This window comes from Kryptolebias marmoratus, linkage group LG20 (genome assembly GCF_001649575.2).
Source record: "Kryptolebias marmoratus isolate JLee-2015 linkage group LG20, ASM164957v2, whole genome shotgun sequence".
NCBI lineage: Eukaryota > Metazoa > Chordata > Actinopteri > Cyprinodontiformes > Rivulidae > Kryptolebias > Kryptolebias marmoratus.
The window spans coordinates 14,205,983-14,223,635 of NC_051449.1; the positions used below are offsets into that span (position 1 = coordinate 14,205,983).

Genomic DNA, 17,653 nt, shown 5'->3' on the forward strand with positions numbered 1-17,653 from the left:
GATGAGAAACATGCTGATGGGACCTCCCGCCTTATCAAAACACATTAACAACGCCACAGTTCAGAGCTGATGTACTGACAGGCCGGGATCCACTCTTCCACTCACACCCACGCAGTGTGCACACGCACACACACGCACACTTGCATGTTTAGATATATAAGCACACTTTTTACGCGTCAACATCAACATGATGAACTCCTGATGAGAAACACACAGAAGAGGAGGAGAATGTGTTGCTGCTGAAACATCATACCTAGTGCTGCACAAACGCTGCTCCAAGGTTTGGTTAGAAGGATGACGAAAGGCAGCAGCAGACACACGGGGGACGGATGGAGGCAGAAGCCCAGGACGGATCGCCTGGACTGGGCCAGAGCTCTGCCCGTTTTACACAACAGCATGGCTCCACTGTTGGGTTGGCTGGAGGTGACAGAGATGCAGGTCGGGCTTCACTCAGCAGGGGTAGGCACTCTGCAAACAGAACGAGGAGAAGGTGAGGAGCATGTTCTTCTCTTCTGACTCATCATTATCACCTGCTGCCGTGAAAGGCAGGTAATAATGTAACTGTGTGTCTGTTTGTTAACAAAATATCTTATGAACTGGTGGATCGGTTTTTAATGAAACTCTCAGAAAGTAATCATTGGATGTACATCTACAACTGATCTCCTTTCAGAATCAACTATATTCAAGATGGCCGCGACAGCCAACTGAACTCAGAAAACAAAGTAATTGCTATAAGACTGCCAAATGTACAAATATTGAGCTAAAATGTGATGTTGTAGTAGCCGACAGCAACGGACAACACATAATCTCAGAGAGAACAGATTGTATTGCGTTCATAAAGTTATTGTCAAGATTTGACGAAATAGGCTATAACTCCATCCTTTTTCAAGAGATAAGATGATCTCAGTCAGACTGCCTTCCTTCAAGGATTGCAACGCCTTAATATAGAAGTGCATCTGAAATTTCAGCACATTGTGAAGAGAGTACGTATTGTGACAGAGGGAAAAGGAGAATCACTAGGAGTCGAAACAAACGGTCATGCAAATGTAGGCTCAGGTCTTCTGGTTTAAACAGAGCACTTGTGAATTCTGGGGTTAGAAGCCCAAACAGGCTGAAGGAACAATAGCTATAATTACTCAATAACTATGGAGGGAAACAGAACAAAGTAGTTTTCAGCGTACTGTCGCTGTATTAATAAGTTTCCTTCTCTAGTGAGCCATGAAATGAGCCGCAGTGATACAGTTTTAAGAGTCCCTTTTTTCCCCCCTCGACGTCCTAATAATTTCATTTTCGCTTCGGCCTAATTCCCTTTTAGCGCTCAGTATTGTAGTGTTCTGATGGCGTACAAAAATGTTAATGCAATAATTCATCCAGAGTGTGCCACAGTAATGGAAAACATTTAAACAAAAGAGGATTGAGGGAAGAGGGGGTTCAGCTGGAATGCAGCTAAATTCAATGACAGCAAATGACACACACACACACTTTTTTTTGTTTAATCCAAAGCTACTGGAGCCACATAAACACATGCACACACAGTAACACACATCTGGAAGTCTCAGCATAATTCAGCTCTGTCTGCTCCCAGAGATTTAAACAAGCTGTGCAGAAGCTCCACGTCTGCGAGTCAATAACTCCTCAGTCTTATGCAGCTCTCCCACCCCAACCCCCAACAACCACCCCCCACCCAAAGACGTGTCGGAGCGCAGGTGGGGAGGCCAAATGAGAAAGAGGGACCTTTGTTAACCTGCCGTATATCACACACATGCACATGCTTCCCTTCAAGTGGCAATAAAACGGGAACATATATGCTCTTGGGGAGACATTATACATATTCACAGGTGACAGGCCACACTGTGATAAGCACATAAATATGCACAAACACCCATGGGGGCATTTTCACCCTGACATCCCCGACAAAACCAACAAAAACGGAGGGGCAAAGATCTGGCCCGACCCCTTCTCGCCTTCTCTAAATGAAAGAGGCATTTCCGGTGAGTTACATATTCAAAGAGTCCACCGACTACTTATTGGGCTAATGACCTGCTCAAGCATATTACCGTCTTCCAGCTCCCCTACCAAAAATAGCTGAAGCGAAAACACGCCTATCTGATACAGGCTCTTTTTCCTGCCACTCTGGCCCGGCTTTATCTAACGCCGCGTAATAGCTGCAGAATAGAAAAAGCTTTCAGCGTCTCCTTTTCAATTGAGCGCGATAAGAAAAATCAGATCAGAGCTCATTCAGCCACCATTGGCAGCATGTTAAGTAAATTCTCCTCTTACTGAAACTCGATTTGCCTGCGTTAATCTAAGCAGGGCCAGTGTTCTGCGTGCAGCCGCATGGCCACAAAAACACATGCTTGTGTGTGTTCGGGAGTGTCTGTCTCTTCTGTGACCAAATTGTGACCCTAAAGATCATTTTCAGTTCATCCACTCCTCCGTGTTGTCTTTCACCTGCTGACAAAACCCTCTTTGCCCAACCACCACTCCAGTCACACACCTTCTAACTAATCCCCTATCTCACTCCAATATTAGTCTCGATGTTTCTGAATCTCCTCTTCTCCTAATTTCTTTCATCCCTTTTTTGCTTTTCACCCCTGTCTACTTCCTCCCCACCCTCCTTGTTAACCTCTTGATGCCGTCTTCTTCTACGATACCCTATCATTCATCTTCTTTGCTTTTTATAGACACTCTAATCCCTGCTTGTATACAAATCCCTCTTCCTCTCCTCCAGCTGTCCGGCACCGGCTGCTCCAGCTGTTGTTGGTCCATTGACACGGTTTAAACAAAAGGGCTTACAGCATCCTACAGCTGGGGCTGATGAGGGAAGATGCCAAAACAGATACACAGATGCAGCCGACCAGGCAAGTCTGGGCATGACTCTGTTTTGCGCTAATGGTATTAAAGCCCGTATCTCATTGGAGTGGGGTTTATGATCTATTTTTCAACGCAACTCGATTTCAACCTGGACGATTCTGAATGAATTTAAAAACATCAATTTTTATTAGTTAACGTTAATACTGTTGTGTTGAGGAATGCAAAAGGCGGAACTCTGAAGTGCAGAAGTGTAGTGGCCGGACAGTTTATGGAGTGCGCGCAACAGAGGGAGATGACTAACCGAGACATAAAACAGCACCTTCTGCATTAAAAGTCAGTGTTTGGAAGTATTCGGCTTCTATGGGGAAAAAAATGACACTGACAAGAGCCACACTGTAATCAGTAATAAGGAAAACGCCTGGTGGTAGCTACTAGTTGTTTCAAAGCAATCAATGTTTTTTACCCAACTCAAAAAGGTAAAGCAAGTTACAAAGTCCACTGAAACTTTTCTTGCAAGGGATTTGCATTCACATTCAGTGGTTGAAAACCAGGGCTTGTGTGCTTCGTTTTGCACTTTGGAGCCATAATCCTGATTGTCCTTTGTCAAAGACGCAAACCCAGCCAATTCCACACTCTACAACAAAACCAAAAGTTTCGGAAACACCAAAGACGCAAGTAAGATAACTCTTACATGTGATGCATGGATGTCCATTGCCACAGAATCTTAACATGTCACTGTACTCAGCATCTAGTTCCCATCATCTTGTATGAAGGAGAACTGTTATATGCTGCAGTGTAGGAAAAGTATTTTGTTTCTTTTAGGTTTGACAGATTTCTGTGCTCAGGATGATGAATGTGATTAATAATTGTTTTATAATTGCGTTGCAGCACTTTGAATTGTAATCAAATCAAATTGTGAGGTACCTAAAGAGTTCCACCCCTAGTATCTCACTCATCTCTGACTATTGAAAACTCGCTGCAGATTTAAAATTGTGTGAATATTGTAAGAAAATTAGCAAATTTTCAGGTGCAGTCTCACTTATGACATGTTTGTAATATGTGCCGGTAGTTTGCATACATATTGCACAAATGTTGCCAGACATTTCTGCAACACAACTAAAATGAAAATGTCCTTTTTTGTTTTCACAAACACTTTGTTTTTCTTTTACAAGTGCATACAGTGTCAAGTTAAACATATGAGTTTTCTTACAGTATAAAAAAAAAGTGGCAAGTCACAAAAAAATACAGCTCTAGCACTCTAAAATTACTGAACCTAAACTGAGAAGGGTTCAAAACGGGCAAAAGGAGCTCACAACGTCTTTGGGCTATTTTCAGAAAAAAGTTTGTCCTGCAAAATTTTTGAACATGTTCTAAGTTCAAACTACATGAAAGCAAGGCCCTGAGACTTACACAAGGGAATTATGGAACCCCCACAAACGTTTTGTGACATTTTAGAGTCTCCCTTGTGAACTCTGTTCACAATTTGTCACCAAAGGTTGCAGCCCAGTGAGATACTGGCTTTAGGTTGTATCTCACTGGGCTGCAACTGCTGGCGAGAACAGTTTTGGAGACAGCCTGAAAAATGTCTCGAAATATTTGCAAGAATTCTCAATTTCCTCAAGAGAGTCGCAGGGCCGTGTTCTCATGTTTCTTGAATTATAAACATGATCAAAACATTTGGACAACAAATTTTCTCTCAAAAATAGTCACAGGTGCCTCAAAACCAGCTGAATTTTACCCCAGACATCTCCAACCCGTCACAAGAGCACTAGAGCTGTGTTTTGACTTCTTCACATCAGCTCTCATCCAACAGAAAACATCCGCTGCAAATGTCCAGATCGAAAAACCATGCTGATGATAAAAAATTATTAACAAAAAAACAGTTCAAATCTTACTATCGGCACTTCAAAAGTGTACTCCAGTCAAGCAGTGCGCACAAAAATAAGAGGTGAGTTTCAAAAACTGGTCAAGGAAAACATGGTCATACGGCTCCCTTGGTTATAAATACGGAGAATTCAGTATGACTGCAATGGGAAAAATTCCCTGTTTATTTATTTTCTTGCAATTTTGGGTCACCAACTAGCCCCCAGCAGTTGCAGCCCAGTGAGATCCCTTTAAGAGCTGCAGCCACAACCGAGCACCTCACCTCCTCTCTGGACAGGACCATAAACAATAACTTGCTTTGCTTTTTATTGCAGAAACTGAATTAAAAGGATGTAAGCATTGTGGACATGAATATTCTCATGACTCAAGCCTAATGCACCTCCACCACCACCACCACCACCTCCACCCCAGATGGAACAGTTATCACAACCTGCTCCGTCTGATCATCTGCCTCAGCATCCAGAGAGCGGACAGCAGGGGTTGGTCTTATTACCTTTTCCGAGTAACAACACAGATGGTCAGCCAGACAGCTAGATTGATGGGGGATACATGTGCTATTTACTGCGGGGAAGTAGATAATGACACCACAGCTCAGGTGGTGCAACGTACACCGGTTATTGTGCTCCATCAGGGCTGATGAAATAACATTGTTTCGGCGCCCTCCCCCACGCGCCCCCGCTCCGTTGGGGGCCTCTCGGAAGATGACATGTTTTGTTGTTGCTCACCTCTAGTCCCCACCCTGTCCTCTCCCCTCCTCCCTCCCCTCCCTCCCCCTCCACCTTACCCATGACGCCTCTTGCCACAAGTGGGTTGGGATGATCTCACAAGGCCTGTCACCATGACAACAAGCCGTGAGCACTCACAGAAAGACCAGATCTGTTTCCTGTGGCGCCGAGCTAGTCGTGAGGAAAAAAAAAAAAAAAAAAAGACACCTGACGGGAACTTTGTGTTCTTATGAGTTATTTTAGATTTTGTTTAGATAGCGCATGTGGCGGAGGCGGCGTTACAGGTGCGATGCGCCGAGATAATGTTAAAGTAAATTTCTTTACATTTTTCAATAATTAAAAGGATGCTGATGGGAGAAAGAAAAAATCTCAACCTGCGCCCACATTTTAGCACCTCATCAAGAATTTATCCACTCAAACTATCTTTTTTTTTAGACTTTTTTAGCTGTGATTCTAAATTTAGATGGACTTTCTCTGGCACTAACATAATCTTGCTTGAGTCATTGTGGTTTTGTGTGCCAGATCGGAGAAGAAACAGTCAAAGTAAAATCCACAATATAGGAAGGAACTGGGAGTGATATTACTTCATAATACTTCTTTCTATGACCCTGGACACTGTAGCCAAACGACACTCACAATGAATGCTCACACACACGGCAGATGGCAAAGCATCATGGGGGAGATTGGCACTCACACTCTCACACACACTTCCCTTCACTCTCTCTTAAACACACAGCCCACAGACAGATATACACACACACACACACACACGCATGAATGAACACACACACACACACACTGTGGATCAGAGGCACAGGATGAAGCATGGCTTACTGCAGGCATGAGCTATACTGCCGTGGTTACAATTTTAGCAGAGGAAATAAAATATCTGAAGCTCCTCTTCGACAAGAAAACACACCTGTCACTCAAATACTGCGCTTCTCTGCCCTGAATTTCAATGAGTCTGGAGACCTGGGGTACTCGGTTAAATCTCTATCAGTCTTGGTTTATGCTGCAGACAGGATGCTGAAATTAGGAAGCGGGGATGCTCCATTCGACATGCATCCCAAACAGCGTTATCTGGGGAAATATTGACAAATAGTAATAACATTCTCAACCAGCAGCTTCCATTTTTATATAACTGGTTCGAAGCTATGAAGAGGACTGCCATGAGAGTTTCGACAGAAAGCTCGTGCTGAGAAATTATTTATAATGTGTTGTCTGCTTTATGAGCAGTTCTCCACCAAACCATCCATACTGTACTCAGGGTACATGAGTAATAAGCAAAGAAAAACCACTCAGAGCTAAGAGTGAACAGTATTGGAGAAGAAGGCATCAATCACACCATCTGCTAGTAGAACTGAGAGTGAACATGACAACCTTCCAGAACCAGAACCTGGTGCTGTCTAACTCTTTTAGACTGAAGATTTTGTCTTCTGCAGTCACAGTGGCAAACAACTTCCCAAGTTGGACAGTAGGGCTGTGCAGTATATGATAATACCAGCATAACTTTTTGACTATTTTTTATATGACACTTTGATATGACAACATGATGCACTCGGGATCCTTAGTGTGCACAGCAAGAAGTCAAAGGTGAGTCCACATCATTTACACACACTTTATGAAAATTACTGATGCTTTTTAAGTCATTTTAGGTCAAGGTTTCAATGCGTTTAAAGACAGAGTTCATAATTTGGACAAAATGTGTGTTTTCTACAATCACTTTGCTTTACAATTGTATTTAAACTTTGAAGTCAGTTTTATTTGGTGACAGAGTATTGTGAGGACCCCTGGAAAAAATGCAAGTTTAAATTTCTTCAGTAATATTAAATAGTTTAGTTGTGTTACACCTTTACGGAGGATTTCTATGGAAAACACAATCTAGAATACTTCAGAACAGAACAGAACAGAATAGAATAGAATAGAATAGAATAGAATAGAATAGAATAGAATAGAAATAACCTTTATTGTTCCTCAGTGGGGAAATTCAGGTGTACCATTAGCAAAGTGACAGGCAAATGCCGATTCACACAAAGGTTAAAAAAATATGAAAACAAAAAAAGAAATGGGTTGCGTTTAACTTAGTGATATCTCTGCGGTGGCAGTATAAGGGTAATGTTGCTTCTGTACGAGGTAGTATATATATATATATATATATATATATATATATATATATAGTACGTTGTCCTCTTGTGTATGAATATTTTATTCATTATTACTTTTACTACTGGCTGTGAAACAATTGCCCCCAAGGGGTGAAAAATATTTTTTAACTTGAACATATTCACTCTGTCATTACTTTCAGACTACAGGTTTACTTGTGGTTCCCTGAGTTTCTAAAAGTAAAACAGGAAGCAGAGCTTTTAAGACTGTCCTAAGACTTAAGACTTTTCTTTTATTATAAATCTTATATTAGGGTTGGGTTGGGTTTCCTGAGCTATCCCTTAGTTGTGCTGCTATAGGCTTAGACTGCTGTCTTTATCTTCTCTCCATGTTTGAAATTATTGCTGTCATTAACCTGTGTTTTCCTTGATTTTCTTCCCATAGAAACTACACCTGGCTCAATCCTTCTGTGTCTGTCTGCGTGTCTTTCCTGTCCTCTAAAACACCAGCCAGCCGAAGCAGATGGCTGCTCATCCTGAGCCTGGTTCTGCTGGAGGTTTCTTCCTCTTAAAAGGGAGTCGATAATTTCCAGTGTTGCCAAAATGCTGCTCAGAATGAGAAATTGTGACGAAGTGAAGATTCAGCGCAATCTGCTAGCTTTCTTAGACAATTTTTATTAATTGTCGTTTCATAATGTATTACAATAAGAATTTAATTTACTGTAAATGGTTTTAAATCCAGATTTGAGTTGGATTTATGATATGGACTTGTTTTTTTTTTGCATAGTGCACTGAGACAACTTTTGTTATGAACTGGCATTAAATAAGTAAACTTAACTGAATCGAATGATATCATTTTGGGACTATTTTCCACCCGTACCTGACAGACTACCAGGATGAATTCCTAAATCCAACCATTACAAATTCAGAATAATTCAAAATTCCTAAATCTCCTTTTTATGGGACAAAAGGCGCTAGCTCAGTAGTATGCAGGGAATGGCAGATATTCAAGTTTACAAATGTCCTTTACAGAGAACAAATTAAACTACTGGTAGTTAGGAGGATATTCACGCCTAACGACCGGAGAAACTAATTGCTCGCCATGAACATCAAGCTGCACAAATGAACTAGCTGCTAATGGATGAGACCTACTAAGAGTGGTTGACTCAAAACTAGAGAGTCTCTATCAGTTTTATAGAGATCTATGTTTGCACATTTTCTGTTTTCCTTTGGGCTGTGAGCACCTGCAGGTTTTGTTTTCGGATTGTGGGTTCACTCTCTGACTCCACTGAGACGGAAAGATATATCCCTCTAATTTTGATTGTGTAATCTTCAAAAAAAAAGAAAGGCAGCCTGAATTTATCATTTTAGAAGTGATAACCAAATTGAAAAACAAAACAAACTGATTTTGGATGATGAGGAAAAAGTGAATTTAGAAATCTGTATCTACCCACACTGTTCCCGGGGTTTCTAGAGGGAAGCATGAGTCTTGCTTGAGGCAAATGTTTAATTAACTGATCACTTACAGCCAACAGGGTGAATTTTCTGAAATCTCCACTTTGATTTTTTTTTTTTTTTTACATTTACACTAACACCCTCGCTGTGTAACCCTCTGTCTAATCCCCACATTAAGAGGAAACAGCAGCACAGCCTTTCCCTGCTGCACATCAATGAAATTACAAACCAGCATTACCTTTACTTTGCTCTATGTTTGCGTTTAAATCCCTGTTACCTAGTTTTTTGAGAAATTAAATTTGCTTCAGTTTTATTACATTTCTATGTCAGAATTAAGGTCTGAGCATGCATTCAGGATGATGAACAAAGAGGAGGGGGGGGGGGGGGTGAAAGCCATGTGATTAACCAAACTAACTTTCTGTTTGACCTCAATCTCTGCATGTCTAGGACAGAGCAAAGCTGTTGTAGCACAACAATGGTGCTGCAAATGTGCTGCACCTCGAAGGGGCACCAAGGTCAGACAGACCATCACAACTACAGTGAGGCGTCTCGTAATGGATGGAACAGCCGCAGACGAGCCCGGCAACAGATGGACTGCATCCTGCTAAGCAGAACGTGTAGTATCATGTGGTGTAAAAGTACAGATCGAGATGATATTTAGACGGGTCAGGGTGGATCACAGCAAAGGAAGAATTATTAGTGCTGTAATGAAGGATCGGTTATATTATCTTGTAATGATAAATGACTCATAAAACTACATTCCTAAACACAGTCTTGATATTAAGGATTATGTTACATCAAATAAAAGTTCCCTTTTGCAGTGGTACTTTTTTTGAATGTGTTCACACTACAATAACTGTATAGCTTAATATGTAAGTGAGAGATGAACCTCGAGCAGAAAAGTGCAGATAAGCCTGGATGATCTTGCCTTTAAAACTGAATATTCCTCTCAGAAGATATATTTCTTAACAGAAGGCCTAGCATTTCTTAAAGGAACACATATCGCCTGCTGCCTTTCATGCCAGAGTTTCAGACTAAGACTATCTTTTGCTGAGAAATGATAAATTTGTAGCCGTTTTCGTCAAACTTTGAAAATAATGTTGGGCACAATCTCATGCAACATTGTGAGATGCCACACTCAGAGTACTCAGCTACAACCACACCAGATTTTGGTGCAATATCTGTAAAACTGACTGAATTATAGCCATTTTTGTATTTTCTAAAGTCACTTGGCTGTGGTGGCCATCTTGAATAGAGTTGGCTCCAAAAAGTAATCCATGGGAGAGGTACATACAATGATTATTTTTCGAAGGTTTCAATGAAATCCGTCCATTCTTGCAAACAGACAGACAGTGCTGACTCCAAACAGTTAACGGCAAAAATCTTAAACAAAGATCTTGTGCAGTCTGTTTGCGCTCAGAGTATATGTTGCAGATCATTTTCAGCTACTTCCAAATCAAATGTTAGGCTAATATCCAAAAAGTAATCAGTTGTGGATGTACATCCAATGATTTCTTTCTACAAATTTCATTAAAATTTTGTCCAGTGGTACACAAGTTATTTTGGTAACAGGCACACACACAAACACAAAACAGTATTGGCTGCCTTCACCTTTCGGCGGTGGGCGATAACAAATAGTAATAGTCATAATTCAGTATAAATGAGCCTCTAATTTGTATGAATTTTCACGTTATAGATCTGGCTCAAAATATGTTCTAAAAATGACAGAAACGGGTGGAAACATTGCATACATTGATCGGCTGAAAAACTAAATTACAGATGAAGCCTCACCTGATCAAAGTTTGTAATCTGACAAAAGTGGAAGAACAAGATGGATTTGCATCCCCATACAGACGCCTCCATATTGTTTAACCAACTGAAAGCAGACCTCAGAACTCCCAAAGATTCAGCGGTAATTTCTCTAAGCAACCTCTCACTCCGCTGCCTTTTCTTCCTCAGACGCAGCCGATCATCTGTGCAGCGGCTCATTACGCCTGCTGATGCTTGAATCCTTGTTAACTCCCTGTCCAATTAGCATCCAAGACTGGCACAGACTCTTATCCTGGCAAGAGCATACTGTACATACATACTGATGTCCACATAATTATGCACTTTCATGTACATCCCTAATAGTTAAACAGCTCTGACATAAGAAATGCACAATTATGTATCATTGCCTAATTACAGGACCAATCCCACACTCAAATGTAATTTACGTGAATGAAAAAAAAATGAATTTAAAGTACTCCTAGTACATTCTTAAATCCAGGAAGCAACACACATACACACAAACTGCCAGCCGTGACACACTGCAGCCAATTAAAGAGCTTCTGCTGACAACAGAGAGCACCTTCATTCTCCTGGAGATCATTGTTATTATCCTGACCATTTTATATTATATATTTCAGCTTTACTTCAATAATGATACATTTTAACTATTTTATACCCCTTCTTCAAAAGAGTACTTTAGTTTTTTTTTAAATACCAGCACAAAAACTGAGCTTTCCTACACATTACATTAAACCAATAAGGATTTCACTAATGAGACCTCAGTAGATGGATTCACACAACCCCAATTCCAAATAAGGATGCTGTGTAAAATGTAAATAAAAACTGAATGAAATGATTTACAAATCTCATAAATGTATATTTTATTCACAATGGAACATCGTAAACATTTCAAACATTTAACCCTCCGAGGCCTTCGGGTCATTGACCTGAAGTTGTAAAGGTTTCTCTCTCTAACTCTCCGTCTCTCTTTTGAAGGCTTCAGGAGGGTTAAACTAAGAAATCGTACATTTTTAGAAAAAATAAGGTAATTTTAAATTTGATGGTAGCAACACATCACAAAAAAAAAAATCTATGTCAGAGCATCAAAAGGCTGTAAAAGCAAGTGGGACAAATAAAACAGTTGCAGGAGAATTTTTTTAAACTACTTAGGTTAAGTGGCAACAGGTCAGTAAGAGGACTGGGTCTAAAATTGTATTTATTAATTAACCTTTATTTAACCAGGTAGAGCCCATTAAGAAAAGCTTCACTAAATAAGCATTTTAGAAAAGCTGCATTAAAAACAGGTCTGATTCTGTTTTGGACATCACTTAATTGAGTCAGAAACATTTCCACAAATCATTGTCTGTAAACACAGTTCACTGGACCATCCACAAATGCAGGTTAAAGCTCTATCATGCAAAGAATAAGCCATCTGTGAACACCATCCAGAAATAATGTTGGCTTCTCTGCACCAAAAACCATTTAAAATGAAATTAGACAAAGTGGAAAACTGTTCTGTGGTCAGAAGAATCAAAGTTTGAAATTATTTTCAGAAACTTTGAATGCCATGTCCTTCACACTTAAAAAAGAAGAACAATCCAGCCTGTTATCAGCACACAGTTCAAACGCCTGCCTCTCCCATGGTATGGGGGTGCATTAGTGCCTATGTCATGGGCAGCTTACACATCTGGAAAGACTCCATCAATGCAGAAAACTATATTCAGGTTTTAGAACATAATATGCTCCCATTCAGATGATGTCTTTTGTAGGGAAGGTCTTACACATTTTAACAAAACTGCTAAAAAATACTGCATCCATTACAACAACTTGGCTTCATAACAGAAGAGTCCAGGTGCTGAACTGACCTGCCTGCATTCCAGATCTCTCAACAATTAAAAACATTTGATGTATCGTGAAATTAAAAAAATTTCAGCAAAGACCCAGGATTGTTGAACAGCTAGAATCCTACATCAGCCAAGAATGGGACACCATTCCCTCCAAAACCTCCAGCAGCTGCTTTCCTCAGTTCCTGGATGTTTACAGACTGTTGTTAAAGGAGGAGATGTTTTACAGAAGTAAATATGGCCCTGTTACATTGTTTTTTGTTTTTTTTTTAAGATGCGTTGTTGCAATAAAATTCTAAATTACCATATATTTTCCAAAAGAAATGGTACAATTTCTTAGTTTAAACATTTGATATGTTTACTGTGTTACACTGGGAATAAAATATGGGTTTATAAGCTTTGCAAATCATTGCATTCTGTTGATATTTAAATTTTCCACAATATCCCAATTTCTTTTTTTTTAAACTGGGATTAAAAAAACACAACACAACAGAGAATTCAGACACCCATTGACTGACAGGACAAAAGGAGCACAACTCTGCCATTACCGGTCAAACATTTTCATTCACCGTTACCCCGCGTGCTGCAGTCTTGAGCCAGCCCTTTTTCATTTTCCGCTTATGCAAAGATCCCTTTGGGAGATCCTTATTAGTTTCCTGGAGACACATCATTTTGTTTGCCAAGAAACCCACTCTCTCCTGTGGATTTGTGCTACTATGGTATCACCTGTCTGCCATGATCACATGATAAGTTGTCCACCGAGGGCTCATTAACTCTGCAAGACTGTGCTGCAAAAACACTAAGATCATTTATAGAGCATTAACAGACATTTCCCACTCCATTCTGTTTGGTATTTCGGTAGCGTTTAACTGCAAAGCTAAGACACAGCAATAATGGAAGTTTTTTCTTTATTATACTAAAAGGCAATCACTTATACATCCACAATCAAATGTGAGAGCCTAAATAAACAGAAGATTGACTCCTGTGTTGTGTGTAATAAATTCAATTGGACACAGGTGATGTCTAGTCAAGACTTATAGGAATCTTTAGTAACACTGATAAAGATAAAAGCGATTCAAAGCTAAAGAACAAAAAGTTTGGAAGCATCTTTTCTTTTGACATATAACCAAACAGTCGGAAAATACTTTGAGCCTTGCCAATTAAGTTTCTGTCAACAAATATCCCTACAAGTTCAACATAAATGAGCAGATGTTTTTTGATGCCATGTATGCCGGTGAACGAAACCTATTTACACAGATGACCAGCCTTAGCAGTTCTGTCACTAACCAGCCATTGCATGACTTCCTGATGGAGATGAGATTTGTGACGCCAAATGAATTTCTCCTTGAGGGACGATAAAGTTGTGAATAGAATTGAAAACGAGACTAATGGGCTAGAAAAAGGTGCATTTGTCCTCCGTCTCCGAGCTGAGAGCAGACAGGCGAGTGTGTCTGGGTAAGTGAAGAGACGAAATGCACGTCAAGGGTAACAGACTTGCACACGGATGCTTTCCACGAATGACTGGCCATTACTCTCACCTCCGTCAAATACTTCATCCAAAATGGCATCCATCAGAGCAGCGAGGACAGCGTGATCATGAAATGCCACAAACAAACATGGGGCTGTATACAAGAGCCCCGTCAGCCGGTCCCCTCCACCTGCACCACCCAAACACACCTATCAGAGACCGTGAGGTGCTCCTGCTGCCTCTAAAGGGTGGCTAATCTGGGAGCTTTTACGTTTTTTTTTTGTCCGTGAGTTATGAGGATAGAACGGAGCCACAAGTTACCGTGAAAATAATCCCTTTTCTATCCTGTGCGGTAACAGTTTTTAAGAAAGCAAAGTAGGCACATTCCTTTACTGTTAGGGAGACATGCCAGAATCAGTTTTTAACTCAATCTGTAAAACTGAGAAAAAACAGGACATATTGGTATAGAAAAAAAAAGGATACAAGTGCTAAATATGTTTGTTAGGGACAAAGGCAGACCATGATGTTTTTGCCTGTGTGTCTGTTTCCAAATTATTTCATGAACTACTGGACAGATTTTAAGCAACTCTCAGAATATAATCATTAGATGTACATTTACAACTAATTAACTTTTGATTCAAAATGGCTTCCACAGCCAGCTGACCTCAGAAAACACAAAAATGGCTAAAACTCAGTCAATTTCAGCATTTTAGCATCTTTAGCATTAGAGTTTGAGTCAACCCCGTTTGTCTGTTAGCAAAATCTTATGAAAACGGCTACATCTCACTCATTTTCCTCCTCATTGGAAAAAGAAAACTGCTTCTTAGCAATTTGTTTGGTTTTTTTCACATGATCATAACAGGATGTGAGAGGAATTTAAAAAGTCAGCTGTATGAGTCAGCTTTACAGCCTGCAGTGTACATGGGAAAGTCTAAAAACACAAGACCCAAACCGTACTTCCTGTTTCCGTGCACTTGTAGGTGTGAGACCTGTCAGAGCTTGGTTTATTGAACATTATACCACGTTAGCAAAACATTATGACCTGCTCGATAACAAGCCAAAGACTCGAGACTGTTTGAACAGTGCTGAGCAGCTGAATTCTGGTGATTCATGGAGATAGAGAAAGGGCTAATTTGCATATTTATAGATCTTTGCATATTAAGAGGCTAAGGTGACCCATTTAAAGGTTTGGAGCCATTTAAACTAGGTTTTAAACGTGAAGGAATGTTTTTCAAGAACACAGATTGTGAACCTTTGTAATTTGAGTCAACTGAAATGTGTTTTAAAGCTTTAATCAGTACCTACAGCAAGTTTTATTACAAAACAGTTATTGTTTAACTTGAAAAGAACATTAGATGTTTTATACAAATTCTTTTGTACAAAGTCTTTGACTTTAACGGCTTTTAAAACTTTATTTTGTACTTTCTTACACCTGACCAACATTACATGTTTTTTTTATAACAACCATGTATGTTAAAAAGGATTTTACAGGTTAAAGGGTCAAAACCAACAACCCTCCTCCTCCAAAAAATTCACTTACTGTACATTTGTTTTTTAACACAACTCGTGCAATCTAAGTTAATTTTCTGCCTGTCTGGGACCAGAATGAATTATACATGTAGTAACAAAGTATACAACACATAAATCTCTAAAACCTGCTTGACCACTTTGTGTTCTTTGCCACGCAGCATACAACATAATGGCATAATGGTTGTGATAAAAATGATTTATGAAAAGTCGCAGGGATATCATTTTGCTTCATGCATTAGTGTTCTCGTGGCTTGAATCCACTAAATGAAGAAAACCAAGTTTAAGTCGTATAACTTTATGTTCTGCAAAAATCTCAATGCTGTTTTGGCATCATTCCAATGCAAATTAATTCATCCTAACCGCGTATACTTTGCATGCAGTGAGAGGCGTAGTTCACTGCAGAAGCTGAACATACACCTCAGGACTTGTCAAGTGCCTGAAGAAGGGTGCATATAGAAGATTCCAGCGTTTGAACATTTATCGGCGGCTAGCGGCGCACTTCAAAGCTGGCGTTGCCCTCTCTTTTTCCAGGTCCTGATTAGTCAGTTTGTCTCCTGCTTTATCAGCCCTCTTGTCAGTCAGCCGCATCCTTCTAATGACTCCTGTCAGTCAAGGGCGTAACTGTCAAACAGTGTCAATAGCTTCCCTGCCTCGACCCATGATTGAATAATGAACTGCACACATCAACATTTCGCCATTTTCGTCGGGCAGAGCTCCGAATCGGTGTTCTGGCACGCAACAAGAGACTTTCTGTGAAGCTCGGTGGGAAGAATGAGTTAGCTGTTGGGGCTGGGTTGACCAGAGGACAGCGAGAAGAAGGCATCAGCGGCAGAACCAGCTCTGCATAAGAGAGCAGACGAGGGAGGGGAGGGGCGGAAAGGGGAAGGCAATGGTGTCTTCGGATCTGGCAGTTATGATGAGAAGAAAGGAAAATGGCTGAAGACAAGAGGTGGGGGAGAGAAGGAGGAAGAGGTAGCGGTGTGCATTATTCATCCCTGCTGACACATCAGAATCTGTGATTCATCAGGAGAAGGGCATCAGTCAAGTCACAACCCATCTCTTAGCCTTCACTCATATGTGCACACACACAGACAAGATGAACACACACATAATTGGAAACAACTCGTGGTTGAAAAAAAAAAGAAGAAAGATAATTATGGGTCTGGCTCTGCAAAGAGATCCTCAGAAACAGACTGAGACTCAGATACATATCTGCATAAGAAGGCGGGCATAATGGATGTAAATATTTATAGGCTTATATAGGAGTCATTTATGGTTTCACCTGCAAATCAGACAATTATTTCTGAATATTTCTTGAATTTCTTGAATATTTTATTAGCTTAGGTGAAATAAAAACATTGTCTTGTTAATTGTGTGTAACACCATGTCTGTAATGCAAAAGAACAACACTGTTCTTATTAAAAGGCTCCCCAGTCTTTGCACTCTCGCTGTATTTTAGTTCTGTCCTCTTATTTTAATCATTTTTATCTCGCTCCATGTGATTTCCATTTTAATCTCAGCCCATATTTTAACCTCTGACTTCCATGTGCACGTTCCATGTATCCTTATATTCATCTGTTTTATTCGAGCTTTCATCTGGGTTGATCCAGTTCCTGCAGTCATTGTGCAGGGTCTCTTTTTGTCCTTCTGTTTTGTCACATAAACTTGTTACATGCAGAAATTCTTTCACGATCCAACAACATGTTTAAAGAATTAAATTTTTTTTAAGTATGAACTGCAGGAACGTTGACCTTCCATAATTTAGTTTTGGACCTGTTTGTGTTGGGATTTCTTTCTGAAGCAGGAAAACAGTGAGTGTGCAGACTATTTTAGCAGAATTATATTTGATTCTCTTTTATTCTGATAAGTTAGCTTCTTGTTTTTCACAGTATTACCCTTGTGTTTGTATATTCTTGCATTTTTATGCCATTAATCCATCTGCATTGACTCAAAAGCATGTTCATCTAAATAAATGTCTTGATTTATTCTAAACAAATCATAAACAATTTGATCTAGTGGCACGCTAATATTTTATTGCTGTTAAACTATTTAGCTAACTCA

The 17,653-nt window shown here is 40.0% G+C and overlaps 1 protein-coding gene across 8 annotated transcripts in view; it reads right to left on the reverse strand.

Moving 5' to 3' along the window:
• LOC108239490 (receptor-type tyrosine-protein phosphatase S) overlaps window positions 1–17,653 on the reverse strand; it is a 79,418-nt gene that overhangs the window by 58,704 nt on the left and 3,061 nt on the right. For all 8 annotated transcript variants that reach the window (XM_037981960.1, XM_017422215.3, XM_017422212.3 and 5 more), the window contains exon 2: window positions 254–468. In XM_037981960.1, coding sequence (XP_037837888.1) covers window positions 254–398 — 145 coding nt within the window. In that variant the 5' untranslated portion in view covers window positions 399–468. The remainder of the gene's footprint in view (window positions 1–253; window positions 469–17,653) is intronic.